An 18,294-nucleotide genomic window follows, 5' to 3' on the forward strand; every position below is an offset into this window, starting at 1 on the left:
ACTTACTATAGCCAATAAATATTAGATAAGCTTTGGAAACCGATCTTTACCTAACAAAAAATCATATTTTGTCACAAAACTGTTCATGATTTATGAAAATTATTAGTTTTTAATATTTTTACTAAAATTGGGTTCTTTTTATCGTAATGCTATCCTAATTTGACTTCTTATGCATATTAGCGAGTTATAAATGCATAATATTGACTTTGCAAGCATATAGCTTTTAGGCTTGCAAAGTCTCTAATAAGTGACTTCCTTATTTCTTTTCTTTTTTAGGAGAAACTGGTTCCCTTTCTAGTTAAAGGTGAATGACATGCACTAAAAACAATATCTTCAGTAGACAAATTCACAAGTTTTATGTAACACTACACATACTGTGCACTGACAGTGACGGATGCGCCTACAGTATGTGCAAACCTCCCGTTTATTTTAATAAACGAATGAAAAAATAAACATGTTTATTATTTATCTATACTAATTTATTTTACGAATCCAGATTACTATCAAAGTTGGCTAGTTGCTAGATTTATGTGGCCACAGAACAGTTTCCACTTTGCCTCAGTCAATTTTATTAACACAGCAGTGCTTTTGGATCATATTCCTATATGGCTTCTTCTTTGCTTTAATCAGTATATTTTGGTGTTCACAGTTCTGGGATTACTCCCGAGTCCATGCACTAATCACACACACAAATTTCAGCCTAATTGTTGCGCACAGAGATTTCTCCAGATTCTGGTATATTATGCACCGATATGAAATTTTTTTTTCAGTCATCACAATTTTACATTGAGGAAATGATTCTGAAATCATTCTATAATTTGTAAACAGTGTTCTTCCGACTGGTGAACCTCTATCCCATTCTTACTTCTAAGAAACAGATTCACTAAGATGCTCTCATTATTGTTTCTGACCTGTTAGTTGTATCTAGCGACCATCAAATTCAAACTGAGCTAATATTTCCCATGAAATGATACACGTACTGAGACTAAAATATGGGTTTACGTCATTTTCAAATCATTGCTTGCTGTTTTTATTTACATTACACAGAAGATGTATGAAGATCATCATGAAAATCATAAGTGAGAATCTCTGACTTTTGGATTTTAAAGTTCTGCACATGCTGAAATTGAACTTCTTGGCATCAAAAACAATGACATTATAGATTTATTATTATTTCATATAATGCCTCATTTGAACATGTACACCAAACCACCCCATAATAAGCAGCTGTACAGAATCAGTAAAAAGATATAAATATCTAAAAAACTTGATACGAAGGACCACAAACATAGAGGGACGGCAGCATCAATGCAGCCACAAGTATCTCTTGTCTCTGTTGTTTTGCCATCTGGCACAGATCTTACAGCCTCAAAGTCTTTTTGCTGTCTGCTGATAGTCTGCACATCTCCTCAGCCTCACCAGACCTGGGACTACACAGACATCCTTCGATGTCTGTGGTTCTTCTTAATCACTTTCCCTCTCTTCCTTGCTCTGTTGGCATTTTAACAGAAATGTGGTAACACTTCAGGTCCTCTTCAGACACCAAGTCGGGTGCACGGCTCATGAGGTCATGACCGCGGAATGACTTGGGGAAGGCGATTACGTCGCGGATGCTGGGAGCTCCGACTATTATTGAGACCAGTCGATCCAAACCTAGAAAAGGATAAAGAAATAAAGAGACAACTTGATCAATATACTGTTCAATATTGCACAATTTACTCTGAATTCACTGTTCAATTGTCCATGCAGGCTTCGCAATACATGCATTTTATACTAAGGACCTGGCAGAAAAAAGCTTGATCGTGTTCAGTCGAATGGTACAGACAGATACAGCTGAAATGGGCTAATAGTAAGAGTCAGACAAGTTCAGCACTGCTGCGCATTTGTCAAGTCACATCTTCCAAACCCAAATCATTTTGCACAATAACTGACTTGCTCACAGTTACTGAAACTCCATTCAGGCCCGGTGCTGCTCTGCTCTGAACATCTTATTCAGGTGTCACTGTGTGCCAGCTAATGACACAAACAGTGACAGTGTTGCCACCCTGTGGTCAAACCAGAAAGTACAGCTTTCAACTTTATCATTTCTATTCACACACTTCACACAAAACAAATACCAAACAAAGAACCACAAGACTCACAAACTACAGAGCAGTTTGGATTGTGTCTCTGCAGCATGTCTTTTGTCCTGTGTCCCTCCCCTCACCTCCAACCAGTCACAGCAGATGACCGCCCCTCCCTGAGCTTGGTTCTGCTAGATGTGTCTTCCTGTTAAAAAGGAGCTTTTCCTTCCCTCTGTCACCAAGTGCTTGCTCAAAGGACATTTCAAGATTGTTGGGTTCTCTCTGTATTATTTTTTAGAGAGTATTTACAATATTAGGTGCCTTAAGGTGCCTGATGCTGGGATATGGCACAAAATATATAATAACAAAATTGGACCCCCCCCCCCCCCCCAAAAAAAAACAAAAAAAAAAAAAAAAAAAAAACCAAACACACACAGTTACTCCAGCCTTAAATTATTCATTCACAAACTCGGATGCACAAATTGACCAGAAATTTTAATAAAAGTACCATCCAACTGTAAGTGTCTCTCCTTCTCTGTTCAGCGTACCAAAATGTTAACTCTAAGTTTGAACAACAAACATTCTGAGAAATCTCATACAGTTATGAGCTAAAACATAAAAATCCCACAAATGAATTATAAACTGATCCATCCTTATTGTCTTGGTCCAGCACTGTAAATAATTATGTGGACTTTAGCTGCTGGCGTTGTAGCACGAGACAGTGGTTTGTGGGCTGAAGAATGACCTGCCTAATGAATGGCATGGGAACACTAATAATTACCCAGTTAGTGCTATAGTGGGGATTTATATACAACTAATGGAGAAACATGTGTAACTAAAATCAAGCATGCTGCCATGGATATGTGTTAGTGCTAAGAGCAATTCAAGAAAATACACTGATCTCTTTTCAGTGGTTAGGGAAACTGGACCGCCTACAAACAGTATTTAGAGTGAAAGCAATGATATCAGGTTGATACCGTGTGGTTAGTAAAAACCCAGTGTATGCACACATGTAAGTCATATACGAGCTCAGTGATAAATCGAGCAGAGTTGAGCTCACCCAGAGCAATGCCTCCATGAGGCGGCGCTCCTGAATCCAAGGCCTCGAGGAGGTGGGAGAGAAGTCCGGGGTCCTCCTGAAACACAAAAACAGTTGGAAACAGTTAGTGTTAACACTGAAACGTCCCACTCTTTCATAAGTGAAAGACTGAACTGCACCAAGATGGAGGAAGCCACTGACCTTAAGGACATTCTTCAGTACATAAAACTGCTCTGAGGCTTTGTGGATGCGAATGGAGCCTCCTCCGATCTCACAGCCATTTAACACCAGGTCATAGTGCTGACCACGAACCTGTGAAATACAGAATTTACAAACAGACGATACATCCTGCATTTTTCTACATAATTAAAAATAACTAATAAAGTACTACACGAGTACCTTATGTGGATCAGTATAGAGTAACCGTGTGTCCTCTGGCACTGGTGCAGTAAATGGATGATGAGCTGATTCCAGCTCCTCTGGATCATCTTCTTTGGGCAAGAAGAGAGGAAAGTCCACGACCCACAGGAAGTGGAAGGCTGAGGGGTCACGCACGACCACACCATGAGACTCCAGGAGCTTTGCACACTGCAGGCGAAGATGACCCAGCAATGGGCACTGAGAGCAGAAAAGAGAGTCAGATGAAGGGAGCGTTTGTATCAGCTCTGTGCTTCTTTGTTTGACAGCCGACTCAAACCAAGCCTCTTACAACAGTGTGGTGGGAGCCTGCTGCAATCAGAAGCAGGTCTCCTGGCTTGGCTTCAGTCCACTTCAGCAGCTCGTCTGTGACAGACGAAGACAGCAGCTTCTTCAGGGGAGACTTCAATGTCCCGTCTGCTCTGACCAGCACCAGGCTCAGCTCCTTAACGCACGAGGAGAAAACACAACTTGTGACTTTCTACTAGTGTTTGTAACACACAAGTGTTTGTAACACACAAGTGTTTGTAACACACAAGTGTTTGTAACACACAAGTGTTTATCTCAGAACAACGTGAGGCGTAAAAGAAAGAAAAGGATAAGAGACCTACCTGTCCAAACTGAGTCTTGGCTATTTGTTTCAGTTCTTCCAAATCCTTCCCAGTGAAAAGTTTCTGTTACAAGAAAGAAAACATAATGTGAGACACACAAATTCACATATGAGAGTTGTCAGCTTCTCTTGTGGCACAAAAACACATCTTCTGTTCTACATTTTCAGCATTCTCTGCCACAGGAAATGGTTCTGTTCTTACTGCTCCACTGGGGACACAGACGGCCCGAACGGAGCCTCCTGGTTGGCCAAGAGCTGATTGGAGGAATTCAATTTCCGTGGAAAGGAAGATCTGACTGAGGTCTATTAGCTGCACAAATAGACAAATAAAATAAAAAAAAATCATATAATTCACTCATGTTGTACATTAAACAAAAGAGTAAAAGATGTAGCATGTTCAGTAAGGACATAGTTTCAGTTAGGACCCCAAGAAATCAAACACCTTCATGTTGAATCTGGTGTCGGGTTTGTCCACACCGTAGTCCCTCATGGCCTCTTCATATGTCAGAGTTTGGAAAGGAGCCTTAAGAGGACCACGTTCTGCAGGCCAAGAGTACTGCAGCAAACCCTCCACCAGTGACATGATACCTGCCTGGTCCACAAAAGACATCTCTATGTCCACCTGGGAGAAACGACAGGAGGATTTTCAGAATTCAGACAACATGACATGATCCAACATGTCACATGTATGTGACAACAGGCCGGTCTATGGGCCAGACTAATCGGACTATATGTACTCAGATTACAGGAGAGACACATGGTACTCACACAATCCTGAATTGAAATCTGTGATAAAATATCACAGGAGCAAAGATGGCACCAGTATGTGTTTGCAAATCTTATTTTGGTGCAAAATCAGCAAACCTTTTAAATTACGCACATCATTGTTTGCAATGTTTTCACTCACAGCTGTAAAAGAATTCCAGCAGCAGCAGGATCCAAACAAAAAAGAGCTTTGGAATCAACTTGAAACATCGAGACAGGCTCGATCAAGATTTACAGTAAATTATATTGTGTGCTTTACATCTGGGAAGTGAGCTGCCATGTAAAAAGTACAGTTTAATTATTCTGTATTAGTTTTTTTAATTCGTCCTTTAAGTACTTTATTATTACATTTCTTAGCATTTTAAATTATTATTTTTTAGCAGTTTTATGCAACAGTGGGGTGATAAAATATCAAATCTTAGCAGTACCTTTATATATAACTTTTGTGGATTTAAAAAAAAAATCCATAATGCTTAGGCTCAGCAGAGGACAAAAATATCCAATTTGTCACAGTAGTTTGAGAAGGAGAATCCTGGACTACATGCACGAACGGCACGCAATTAGATTTGAAGCATAACATTTTGATACAGGTTAGGATTCCTGTTTTTCACACAAGTGGCCTGGATTCAACACCCAGTATGCTCACCTGTACTTCAGGCAGGTGAGCTACACTACACAGTTTAATTAGCTGTTGAATGCACCAGTCAGCTGATAAAATATTAAAACTAACAGGTGGTCTACACACACAAGTGGTACGAAATCGCCCATATGGAAAAGATATATATATGAATCTTATAAAGTTTGTATCTGTCTTGTGTGAAACTTGTATGAAAAGCATATAAGTGTGAAAACAGATATAAGATCCCTTGAAAAATTATATAATGAAACTTGTATGTTTTGGATACTTACTAAAACAATGTATGAAAGTAATGCGAAAGTGGCCACTTTCATGAGTAAATCATGTAAGCCTTATATGATTTACTCATGAAAGTGGCCACTTTCATGAGTAATCACATATAAGTTTTTACTATTTCTTTTCCGTATGGGCGGGTTTGAAGTCAGACATTTTATTTCAGAAACTGAACAAACTTCTAGTGGTTAAGATTCCAGATTTTCACACAGGCAGCTGAGGTTTGACTCCCAGTATAGGAAAGGGCAGTTTAATCATATACTCAAAGCTAACAGGACATCAGTCGTTTTCTCTTTTTCACGAATCTGTCATTTGTTTTGATTTGTTGCTCATACCGCAGTTGGCTCTGAGCTCTGGATAGCTTTTGCAACTTCTCCTGTTAGTTTTTTTTTTTTTTTAAATGTCCATGTTCAGCTGTGTCTGTGAGTGTGCACACAACTATTTGCCTGCACTGCTGCGCGTGTGCTGCATATGTCACACATGCATGAAGAGGACTACTTGTAAACAGATATATGGGAGGTTGGCCAGCAATTTCAAATATCTCATGTCTGAAACAGACTGAAAAATGTATTTTTCTTTTTTTAAACTGTGGCACTTCAAACTTGTGTGTATTCCATCTCACCTGGGTGAATTCAGGCTGCCTGTCTGGTTTGGAGCCTTCGTCTCTGTAGCACCGGGCTATCTGAAAGTACCTGCCACAGAGGAGACAGAAGACAGAGGTTGTTGGCCATTAACAGCAGGTTCTGACTCTAACGTGGTGGACTTCTAAAAATTCTGTTATGTGTGCAAAGCTGTCAGCAGTGGAAATCAGTCAGGTCTAAGTGCTTTATTTCAGTATGGGAGTGCAATCATCCTTTGGTTCTTCTCCCCGGTATATAGGCAGTGACATAAGATTAATACCCCTAGGCTTTTTTCTCTTTTATCCAAGTACATGTTTCACACACAGAGTACGAATCTCCAGTATTTGCTCCATGCCTAGTCATCACATTTTAGGCTGGTATAGCAAACTTGCTTTAACCTCCTAGGACCTGGCGTCCACATATGTGGACATCATATTTTGGGTTATTTAGAACAAAATACTCAATTTTGCTCTACAAGGGCCTGATATCCACTTACGAGGACATTATACTGCTACTGTTCTATCGAATTTTAAACGAATATCCTCATATGTGGCTCTCATTTTTCTTAGAAACAAAAATCAGGTTAAAAAACAAAACAACAACTGGTAATTGTTTGTTTTTACATTCATCAGGTCCCAATCAGCCCAAATATCAAAGAGAAATTAAAAACGCATGCCATGAAAGAGTTTGGGTCTTAGGAGGTTAAAATGGTTTCTTATTAGCTGATGGTGGTCAGAAGTTTGCAGACGCTCATCGTGAACATAAACGTGACAGTAATTTTAAATAACCTCTTTGAACTGTTTTTTCCCAGGGTGGAATGATACACGTGCTTTATGTACAGCATACATCTTTAATAACAAATATAACTTGACTATTATTTCTCTAATGTCCCTTACAATGCTTTGCCTCGACGAGACGCTTTGAGTAGCCGTCAACAAGCTTGTGGCATAATTCTCGATGGATATTTGACCACCACTTCTTGGTAGAATTTTTAGAGTTCATTTAAATTGGTTGGTTTCCTGGTCCCAGCCTTTATGTGTAACCAACAAATTTTCAACTAGGTTGAGGTTGCAGTATTGGGAAGACCGTTTCAACTGTCCAGCTGTGGATTTGTTGAAAAATTTGGAAGTAGTCCTCCTATATTATTCTCTCTATTTTGGGCAATTTACCCGTATCACTGGTGGCAAAACATCCCCAAAGCTTGATGCTACCACCACCATGCTTGACGGTTGGTATGGTCCTCTTAGATTTGAAAGTCTCATCTTAATCCTCCAAACATACCCCTTGTAATTGTGGCCTAATAGCTCAATCTTTGTCTCGTCCAACCATAAAACCTCTTCACTTTCTGGGTCAGCAACCTCTCAGTCCATGTAATATAAAACTTGTTTCACTTGGGAAAGTGGCACTAATGTTCAAGTTCATGGCAGTCTTAAGCCCTGTGCTTCCTGGGTTGTTTCCTGAATAACCTAATCAATTTCCTCTCCTCTGAGGGAGAAATTGGTCTTCTTCCAGACAATCCAAACAATTTGCATTTACATGCAGTTGTTTGAATTTATTATCTTGCAGTATTCAGTTGTTTAGAAAGGTCTCCAACAGACCTTCCCAGTTTGTATACATCTACAGGTCTCCTTCCAAGACCTTAAGTGAGTTCTTTCCCCATTCTTGAGTGCTGGTCAGTCCAATGAATGCTGTCAAAAAATCATTTTTATACTGGCAAAAAGGGCAAAATCATGATCACTAACCAGTAGTTAAAAGACACTGTAGAACCTTGTACATACATACATACATTAAAGACGCATGTATGTACATCATCATTAAAAGCCCCAAATTACCATGACATTCATGCTCCCGACGAGTGGATGAAAACTTCTGACCAGAACTGTATGCTCACTATTCGTTCCCTTTTAACTCTGTTTTCGATCTGGACCAGTGCAGCGTTTAAAAACAACAAACATCTTTCTGTTAAATAGCAGATTGTGGAGCCTGCACCCACCTGTCTACACCAGCCACCATGAGAAGCTGCTTAAACTGCTGTGGACTCTGGGGTAAAGAGTAAAATAATCCTGGCTCTCTGGAGGGAACCACAAACTCTTTGGCTCCCTAAAACACAAACACTCATTAAGTTCATTAAAATATCAGATATGAAACCATAACATGTAAGCCAAATTATGTTTTTGCTGTTATATTTATATTTAATAGAACCAAAGAATTTTTTTAGAAACTGTTCTTATAGACCATTAAAGGTGGATTGTTGTGCAAGTTTCTGCTCTTTAACCTGGTAAACATGTAAAAATGTCTACAAATGTCTTACCCCTGGTGTCCTTTTGAACAGAGTGGGAGTTTCCACATCCACAAAGCCTATTCATTACAGCAAAACAACAACAACAGCAAAAAGCATATGAAAATCAGAGCTTGCTACAGCAAGAACAGATTAGTTCCTGCACCTGGTTTCCTCTTACAGGCAACAACATCAGTGACAGTCCTGTGACCTTTTATGTCTGGGCAAATTAAAGACAGAACACAAACATGGCTGTCCATACCGTGCACATTACAGAGATACTCCCTCATCTTCATCACCAGCTGGGATCTCAGTCTTAGGTTCTTCTGCATCTGTGATGACCTCAGGTCCAGGTAGCGATACTGCATCCGCAATGACTCAGACTTCTGGTGAGTAAAAAAAATTTTTATTATTACAGCGTGCTCAATAGTCCACGTCCATGTAACGTTAAGTTACTTACTTTGACAAAGTCTTTTATCTCAAACGGAAGCTTCTGGCACACATTGAAGACCTCCACATTCTCTGCCAAGACTTCGATCTCTCCTGTCGGCATCTCCTGGTTTAAACACACGATTCAAAACAGAATTAGGCGACTAATCACCAAAAGTCTCATTATATTGCTACAGAAAGCAATTTAAGATTGATGAAATGGTATCAATTCACCAGATTATTTAGGACAGACAGTCACTCCTTGGAAAAGAAAGTTTCTGATCCCTGTCCTTTACTATGTTCATTAAAGGACAGAACATTATTATGCTATTTGATAAATATAGTGAAACATATTGATGAGAGAGTGTTGGTACTTTTTTTCCCCTTCCACGTTTAAAACCAGGCACTCAGTATATTAAGCACAGTGTGACTGGATGCTGTAGTAATTAGGATTCCTGGCCCATGTGGGTTAAACTCAAAGTACAGGAACTAGACTTTCCTCACCACCCCCTGCAGGTGGGTGGTGTTTCACTGCACCTTCAGAAGCACGTACAGACCTTGTTCTCCTGCCCCACTGGTCGGTTCCTGACTGTTCCTGTAACCTTGATGACAGACTCGGGCGTCAGATTGCACAACGTGGCTTTCAAAGTACTTGGAGACTTAAAACAGAGGAAACAAACTATTTAGTTCTGTATTTTACAGCACAGCGTTCATTGGTAATGTTAGTGTATTTTGTTGTTTTCTTCCATACTTCCTGAGGAATTAGAATTTGTGTCAAGCCGCTGAAGTCTCGCAGGATGACGAACAGGTCCTGCCTGTAGGGGGCAGAGACACATACTGTTTCTCAAATTTATATGAGACCCTTTGAAGAATGATGAAAGAACTTTTTTTAAGATGGTCTTAGTTCTCTTGGCTTTCTTGAGATCTTTCAGAGTTTTACTTAAATTTTTTTTGGCCTTTTTCTGCTTGTACTCGATAGAGTACAGTGAAGAGTGACGGAGAGAGAGGGGAACACGTGTGGCAAAGGGTTGCGGGTCGGATTCAAACCTGTGCTGGCCACTCTCAGACATACGGCCTGCTCATCCCAGTGAGCTAAACCAGCACCCAGAGGTTTTCTTAAGACGTTTGCTGCTTTTTCACTCATTTCCAGTCCAGTCCTTGCACCTGACCATTTTCAGCTGGTTGTCATGAAGCCATTCTTAAGCAAGGGAAACGGGGAGAAAAGGCTGGGGAACGCCAAATTACACAAGAACCGGCAAAGGTCTTATAGAGCGATTAACCCAAATTGGACACTTTCGGTTTTGGAGGTCAGGAGAGAGGTACAACAGTGGGTTACTACAGCCATCTGTAAAACACACTGGGGGCTCAGTCATATCAATCAACCAGTGGCTGACTACCTGAGATACTGGACCCAGCCACACAGAGTGACTTTCTTCCCCGCATCATCTGATCGCAGTTCTCCACAGGTGTGACTCCTGAACGACAGACTGCTGGGACCTGATCGTAAGATGGATTTGGGACACAAGTCACAAGTTACACTTTGATACTCATTTTAAGTACTTACTGAAACTGAAGTGAATTTCTGCCGCATTAACAGATATGCAGAAATGTATAGAATTACAGTTTTTACAGAGACGGAAGAACAAATGTTTTACAAAATAATAAGTGTCCAAAAGTCTTAGATAATACAAGCAAACACGTCTCCTACAAAGTGGAAGATTCTAAAGGATTCTAATGAAACATGAATGATGTGGACAAGCTGGACTCAACTGAGAATCCTGTCCAATAACTACAAATGTAGACAGGCGAAGACCAGTAGAAGACCAGTAGAAGAAGTAGTGGCATTGGGCGCACGCACGTCACGTCAGTGTACAGGCTGGAGTACAGCCAGCTGATGAGTACCTGTGGAGGGCGGAGCAGCCCCGCAGAGTCCGTATGAGCAGCTCAGATGTCTGAGCTGAGGTCTCCACAGCAGCCGACCTTGACTGGGAGTCGAAGCTGAGCTCTGATACCAGACAGCATGAGCTCTGAGTCCTGTGAACACACTCCGCAGCACCAGCCTGCCTTTTGTTGCCATTTCTTTCAAAACACAGAGTGAAGCTCAGGCTGAGGAGAGCATGTTATTCAGAGCCGTGTCTGTCGCACTCCTCTCCCTCAGAGTAACAGGCTTGCAGAGTCCTTAAGGTTGTAATGTGAGCATTATGAAGCTCCACGGCAGTGAGAGCAGGTGAGCTGCCGTTACTCTTCCTGGATCCGGATAAGACTCGTGAGAAGTTTTCACGACTGCCTGCTCATGAGGATGGGCTGCTGTGCATCTGTTCAGTCTCATCCAGTCATGTGGCAATCGGCGCATTTTTACCGGACGTGACGTCACGTTGCTAGACGAGAACAGTCAACCTGCGACATGATCGATCTAACTCGCGAGGAAAAAGTCCACACGCTTTCAAGATTTCATCAATCTCCGATTCTTTTTCTAGAGACAACGCAACTTTTAGTTTAGTTTTTCAAGGATGTTATTTAGTCTGTTGCCAGATTATTTATACGCAGCATTAGAATTACAAAACCAACCCCAAGTTTGTTCTCTTCTTAACTCGTTAAATTTGTTTAAGAAAATAAACCACAGAAAACATATATTATAAAGAGTGGTGTCAAACTCGTGTCACATCGTGGGCCACACACAGCCCACTTATGATCGAGTGGGCTGTGTGCCGCATGACTGGATGAGACATGACAGCCCACTCGATCATAAGTGGGCTGTGTGTGCAGTGAAACTCCACAATAAATGTGTAAAATGACAGAAATTTGTGATAGTTTGTGATAGTTCATTGCACTGAGTTCTAACAGTGCAATGACACAACTGTTTTAAAGCATCTTCCTAACTGCTTATCTGAGATGAGATATATCTCCCCTTGTGGTTTGTTTTCCGCTTCTCCTTGTATATGTGGCCTTAATGTATTATTGCATTCTGTTCATTAATTCTGTCTCTACAGATGTCTGTATCGAATGTCTCTGTATTCTCCATTTATATTAATTTTTACAGTTCCCTTAGGCAGTTCATTGTATCATTTTAAATTTATACAACACTAATTTCTATATTTTCATTTGTACTTTAAGTATTATGACAGTGCTATTATATTTCCCCATTTAAAAGCTTATCATGATCATGGCCAAATCTTCAAATTATCAGGTCAGTGTGTATGTAAAAAGTAATCCCTTTAAGCCCCAAGTTCAGGCGTCACATTTTCCAAACAGCCGGTTTTCTGGTCTTGACAGAGAGACGCTGTCACTACTGTGGTCATCTCAGGCACACAGCCTCACCCATGTGCAGTGGAGAGGAGCTTTTTCCTTTTTCTTTGAAAGGATTGTATGTATGTTCCCACTTAGCCTGTTTGGTGCCCTGGGCGAACACCCACTCTCTGTTAATTCTTGATATTTATAGTGATCTGTGCATCCATCCATCCATCCATCCATTCGCTTCCGCTTATCCTTTTCAGGGTCGCGGGGGGTGCTGGAGCCAATCCCAGCTGTCATAGGGCGAAAGGCGGGGTACACCCTGGACAGGTCGCCAGTCTGTCGCAGGGCCAACACACAAGGACAGACAACCATTCATACTCACATTCACTCGTACATTCACACCTAGTGGCAATTTGGATTATCCAATTAACCTATCCCCACAAGCTGCATGTCTTTGGAGGGTGGGAGGAAGCCGGAGTACCCGGAGGGAACCCACGCAAACACGGGGAGAACATGCAAACTCCACACAGAAAGACCCCGGCCTGATGGTGGAATTGAACTCAGGACCTTCTTGCTGTGCGGCAACAGTGCTAACCACCGTGCCACCGTGCACTAATACAGGGAGTGCAGAATTATTAGGCAAATGAGTATTTTGTCCACATCAACCTCTTCATGCATGTTGTCTTACTCCAAGCTGTATAGGCTCGAAAGCCTACTACCAATTAAGCATATTAGGTGATGTGCATCTCTGTAATGAGAAGGGGTGTGGTCTAATGACATCAATACCCTATATCAGGTGTGCATAATTATTAGGCAACGTCCTTTCCTTTGGCAAAATGGGTCAAAAGAAGGACTTGACAGGCTCAGAAAAGTCAAAAATAGTGAGATATCTTGCAGAGGGATGCAGCAGTCTCAAAATTGCAAAGCTTCTGAAGCGTGATCATCGAACAATCAAGCGTTTCATTCAAAATAGTCAACAGGGTCGCAAGAAGCGTGTGGAAAAACCAAGGCACAAAATAACTGCCCATGAACTGAGAAAAGTAAAGCGTGCAGCCCCCAAGATGCCACTTGCCACCAGTTTGGCCATATTTCAGAGCTGCAACATCACTGGAGTGCCCAAAAGCACAAGGTGTGCCATACTCAGAGACATGGCCAAGGTAAGAAAGGCTGAAAGACGACCACCACTGAACAAGACACACAAGCTGAAACGTCAAGACTGGGCCAAGAAATATCTCAAGACTGGTTTTTCTAAGGTTTTATGGACTGATGAAATGAGAGTGAGTCTTGATGGGCCAGATGGATGGGCCCGTGGCTGGATTGGTAAAGGGCAGAGAGCTCCAGTCCGACTCAGACGCCAGAACTGGTTTGGGCTGGTATCATCAAAGATGAGCTTGTGGGGCCTTTTCGGGTTGAGGATGGAGTCAAGCTCAACTCCCAGTCCTACTGCCAGTTTCTGGAAGACACCTTCTTCAAGCAGTGGTACAGGAAGAAGTCTGCATCCTTCAAGAAAAACATGATTTTCATGCAGGACAATGCTCCATCACACGCGTCCAAGTACTCCACAGCGTGGCTGGCAAGAAAGGGTATAAAAGAAGAAAAACTAATGACATGGCCACCTTGTTCACCTGATCTGAACCCCATTGAGAACCTGTGGTCCGTCATCAAATGTGAGATTTACAAGGAGGGAAAACAGTACACCTCTCTGAACAGTGTCTGGGAGGCTGTGGTTGCTGCTGCACGCAATGTTGATGTTGAACAGATCAAAACACTGACAGAATCCATGGATGGCAGGCTTTTGAGTGTCCTTGCAAAGAAAGGTGGCTATATTGGTCACTGATTTGGTTTTGGTTTGTTTTTGAATGTCAGAAACGTATATTTGTGAATGTGGAGATGTTATATTGGTTTCACTGGTAAAAATAAATGATTGAAATGGGTATATATTTGTTTTTTGTTAAGTTGCCTAATAATTATGCACAGTAATAGTCACCTGCACACACAGATATCCCCCTAAAATAGCTAAAACTAAAAACAAACTAAAAACTACTTCCAAAAACATTCAGCTTAATTAATGAGTTTTTTGGGTTCATTGAGAACATGGTTGTTGTTCAATAATAAAATTATTCCTCAAAAATACAACTTGCCTAATAATTCTGCACTCCCTGAATTTTCACTAATGTCATTTTTTTTACTAGCAATGCTCCAAAGCTGTTCTGTGGATGTCGGCAACCAAATACCCTCTGATGTCTGTGTACGAGGAAATGGCCCAATCCGTTTGTGTGTAATGAACACAAATGTTGCTCTGTACGTAATCTATATTAAACCAGAGGCATGTTGATAAATATATATATATATATATATACATATACATAAGTAAGACGAGGGCTTGGTCTCTCCAAAGTTTCCTTTCTTTGTTTCTTCACGTTTCTGTGAGCAAAGAGAATTTTTGGATAAGAAGCTGCTGGGAAATCAAGCCCTCTGATCTTTGAGACCAGCCAGTGTTGCTGCCTCTCCAGTCTATATGACGCATCTTTTAAGCTGGTGTGATCACTCTGCTGCCCTCTACTGTTAGGAGTGGGATCAGCATGGAGACGCATTAATTAGCGCTCAGCAGTATAACTTACTAGCACTATTATTGAAGGTCTTATTAGTATGAATGACCATATTCTTGACATTGGGAAGCGTGGGCTGCAGGGTTGAGAATGAATACACGATCAGTGTAGGATCAAACCTGACCAACGCTGCTTTGACTTTTTGTGTTTATTTTTTTAAAGAGATGAAATGTAGAGTTTGATGTATTTTGCACATGTTCTTCTGAAAGGTGAACCTAAGGACTTTTCTGTACACACCATCTTATTTTAATACCAACACCATTCCTTTGACGTTGATTTTTCTTTTTTTCGAACTGCTGTTCGATACTGTTGCCTCTGACTGACAGATGTGTAGAGATGAATTGTAGTTGTGGGGCTGCTCTCCCCGACACTCCCTGCAGATTTTTGTTTAAGGTGAATTGTTTTTGTCCATTGAGTTTGTCCAAACACAGCTTTAGGACCTGCTCTGTTTAATCTGGCTCTCAGTGCCATTTCTTTTCTGTTAAAATGCTTCATGTTTGTTTTTTTGGACTTTATGCCTGTCATTGCCTTGCCTATTTTACCAAAAATAATGTTAATCAAATAATAATGGGTGTAGTTTGTAAGGTCAAGAGCAGACAAAGAATGTATTGAAAAAGCTGTTACAATCAGTTTCTTTGAAAAGTCTCATTTATTTGTACATTTTGGCGACAAAGCATCACGTGACTGAACTGACTGAGGACGATGAGAACATGGACGATGCGACAGCTCCCCAAAAATGAAGCCAAAACGTCTCTATCGCCCCCTGGTGTCTGGCTGCAGTATAGGTCATAAACCCCGCCTCCTCCATGTTAGCGGATGGGACTAGGGTCAGACTAAAATAAATTAATTCTCCTTAGATAATTTTTTTCCAAAGATTCTTTCTTTTGTTTTCAATAGCTCTCATCACGCTGACGCAACAAAATCAATGTTTGTTCTTCAACATAATTCAAGGGTTAATTTCCAAAACTTGCTTATGATCTTCAATTTGTAGCAGATCCACTATCACATAGCAGCTGGAGCAGTCTCCAATGGAGGTCAGTCCACTGCTGCCACCTGTGGCCAAATACCATAGCCTACTACTAGATTAACTTGTGACACATCTGCACCTGCTGCTATGATCACATTGAGTAGAGGCTGAGTGGCTGCACTTACCCCTGGTACATCCAAATCTACCCACAAACATGTTGACAGATGCAATCCCAGCAATGTGGATTGTCAACACTAAAAACAATCAGTAAGCAAAGACAACAGGGATAAATTTTTTCTGTTTATTTAGCACCCACAACATTTGTAGTCGCCTTCTGCACAGGGAAAGTCCACACACACACTGTGTGGTACCACTTTCCACAGAAGGTGCATTCAATCTGCAAGATTGAATGAGATTGTCAGAGTCATTGTCTGACTGTTTATTACTAATCACCTGCTGTACATTCACAGTAACTGCCATCTCCTTACAAATGTTTATTAGATTGACCACACTTATGCAGACTGTATATCACAACCAACTCTGAAATGTTCGTTTGCAGAGGGAAGACACAGGCAGACTATACTAACGACATGTGATGTTACAACACTGGTGAAATATTAGTGTGTCATATATTTGTTCACGACATTTTTCTTATGGGCAAAAGTATTGATATCAGGATGGTGATTCTTATGACTATGTGTATGTCATTTGGCATTTTGTACAAATGTAGGCTGATAATAAATACATGATATCATTTCATTCATTTCAATGGTTTATTTGCATGACGCACAAACACACAGTTGAAAGGTACAAATGTATTGTGCATGAAACGAATTCAAACGTGCTGCAGATGTGTGTCACAGGTTGATCTGGCTGTAGGCTGTGGCATTTGGCCAGATGTGGCGCTGGTTGATTCGACTCAATGTTAGTGCACAAAGTAAACTGCTCGCTTTAGTTGTGCAGCAAAAACGCTGAAACCGGAGAAATACAACGTGCCAGGGGAACGATGACGACGACAAGTCTCCCGATCGTTTACTCTTGCTGTCCTGTGAACAACAACGGCGTGGTACTTGTTTGCTGTTTTCGCGATCGCGTCGCGCATGAGGATATCACCAGGTAAACTCGCCACATTTTTAAACATTTTGTTGTTCACCAGCATCAAGACTGACGGAGTGTGTTTGAGATAACCTCACAAGTGTCACAGATGACACATTTGGCATTTTTTTGCTGGTTTGTCGGTAGTAGCTCCTGAAACGCAAGTCTGCCACACATCTGTTCGACCAACGACAGTTGATCTAAACGCCAGTAGATCTGGAACACCGGTCGTCACGGCAACGCTACAAGTGTGTTTCTCAGCATGGGCCCGAAAAAAGCTCTGTCAGCCGAGGAAGGTGACGATATTAAGAAGTCGCTGGAGTTTATGACAGAGGAGATTTCTACTGTCAAACTGCAGCAGAAAGCCATCCTGGACCTGGTCGAGGAAGTTAAGGCTCTCCGCATCCAGAACGCCGAGAAGGATCGGCGGCTGGCGTACCTGGAGAACAGAGTGGCGGATTTGGAGCAGGACACCCGGATGAACGATGTTATCATCACGGGGCTTCGCATCAAACCCCGGTCATACGCCCGGGCGGTCGCCGCTGACAATGTAGGAGGGCCAGGAGAGGAAGATGTCAACTCCACGGAGCATCAAGTGGCTACCTTTCTACGGTCCAAAGGTGTGGAAGTGGATTATAACAACATTGAGGCTTGCCACCCTCTACCCCGAAAAAATGACAGCGACAAACCAGCCATCATTGTGAGATTTGCAAACAGAAAACAGCACTGTTAAAACAAGGAAGGAAACTGAAAGGATCCGATGTCTTCATGAACGAACATCTGATAAAAAGAAATGCGGACATTGCCAGGAAAGCACGTTACTTGAGGAAACAGGGAAAAATTCAAAATACATGGACCACCAACTGCAAAGTATTCATTAAACTCAATGGAACACCGGAACAAGCCAAAGTGTTGGTCATCAGAAATATGGAGGAGCTGGACAAATACTGAGGTCAACTTACTCTGGAGGTATGAATACACATGTGACGTGACACACAACACAACACATGGCACAGTCCAAAAGAACTTCATCTGCATCCGGCAACAATATCAACATAACTCATTGGAATTCTCTTTATGATAATCTGGAACTGAGAACGTTTCGATACATAGACCATAATGTTCTAGACTTAGAAAAGTATAGACCCGGAAAATAATTTCTTCTACAACATTAGCAGTAACTGCTGCTACTTCACCGATGAACAGTTTAAGCACACCATCAACACAAAAAATAAATGATCAATAATCCATTTTAATA

At 41.3% G+C, this 18,294-nt stretch overlaps 1 protein-coding gene across 1 annotated transcript; it reads right to left on the minus strand.

Annotated features, from left to right (window-relative positions):
- Nucleotides 1-1,006: 1,006 nt before the first annotated feature.
- On the minus strand, nucleotides 1,007-11,473 carry dars2 (aspartyl-tRNA synthetase 2, mitochondrial). The gene is made up of 17 exons (XM_080861726.1): nucleotides 11,034-11,473; nucleotides 10,529-10,628; nucleotides 9,883-9,946; nucleotides 9,689-9,790; nucleotides 9,163-9,258; nucleotides 8,965-9,088; nucleotides 8,736-8,782; nucleotides 8,418-8,524; nucleotides 6,427-6,496; nucleotides 4,572-4,751; nucleotides 4,332-4,439; nucleotides 4,131-4,193; nucleotides 3,812-3,964; nucleotides 3,502-3,720; nucleotides 3,304-3,414; nucleotides 3,124-3,199; nucleotides 1,007-1,653 (listed from the first exon to the last, which is right to left on the minus strand). Exons 1-17 carry the CDS (start codon nucleotides 11,206-11,208, stop codon nucleotides 1,469-1,471), a joined length of 1,980 nt encoding a protein of 659 aa, XP_080717852.1. The 5' UTR covers nucleotides 11,209-11,473; the 3' UTR covers nucleotides 1,007-1,468.
- Between the last annotated feature and the right edge of the window lie 6,821 nt (nucleotides 11,474-18,294).

This window comes from Rhamphochromis sp. 'chilingali', assembly GCF_963969265.1.
Source record: "Rhamphochromis sp. 'chilingali' genome assembly, chromosome: 16".
Taxonomy (NCBI): Eukaryota; Metazoa; Chordata; class Actinopteri; order Cichliformes; family Cichlidae; genus Rhamphochromis; species Rhamphochromis sp. 'chilingali'.

Excerpts from the sequence above, each read along its gene's own strand:
- dars2 (XM_080861726.1), bottom strand. The coding sequence starts at position 11,208 with ATGGCAACAAAAGGCAGGCTGGTGCTGCGGAGTGTGTTCACAGGACTC. Across the intron at positions 10,629-11,033 it reads GGCTGCTCCGCCCTCCACAG|GTCCCAGCAGTCTGTCGTTC; the intron begins GTACTCATCAGC and ends TCTTACGATCAG. Across the intron at positions 9,259-9,688 it reads CAGTGGGGCAGGAGAACAAG|GAGATGCCGACAGGAGAGAT; the intron begins GTCTGTACGTGC and ends TGTTTAAACCAG.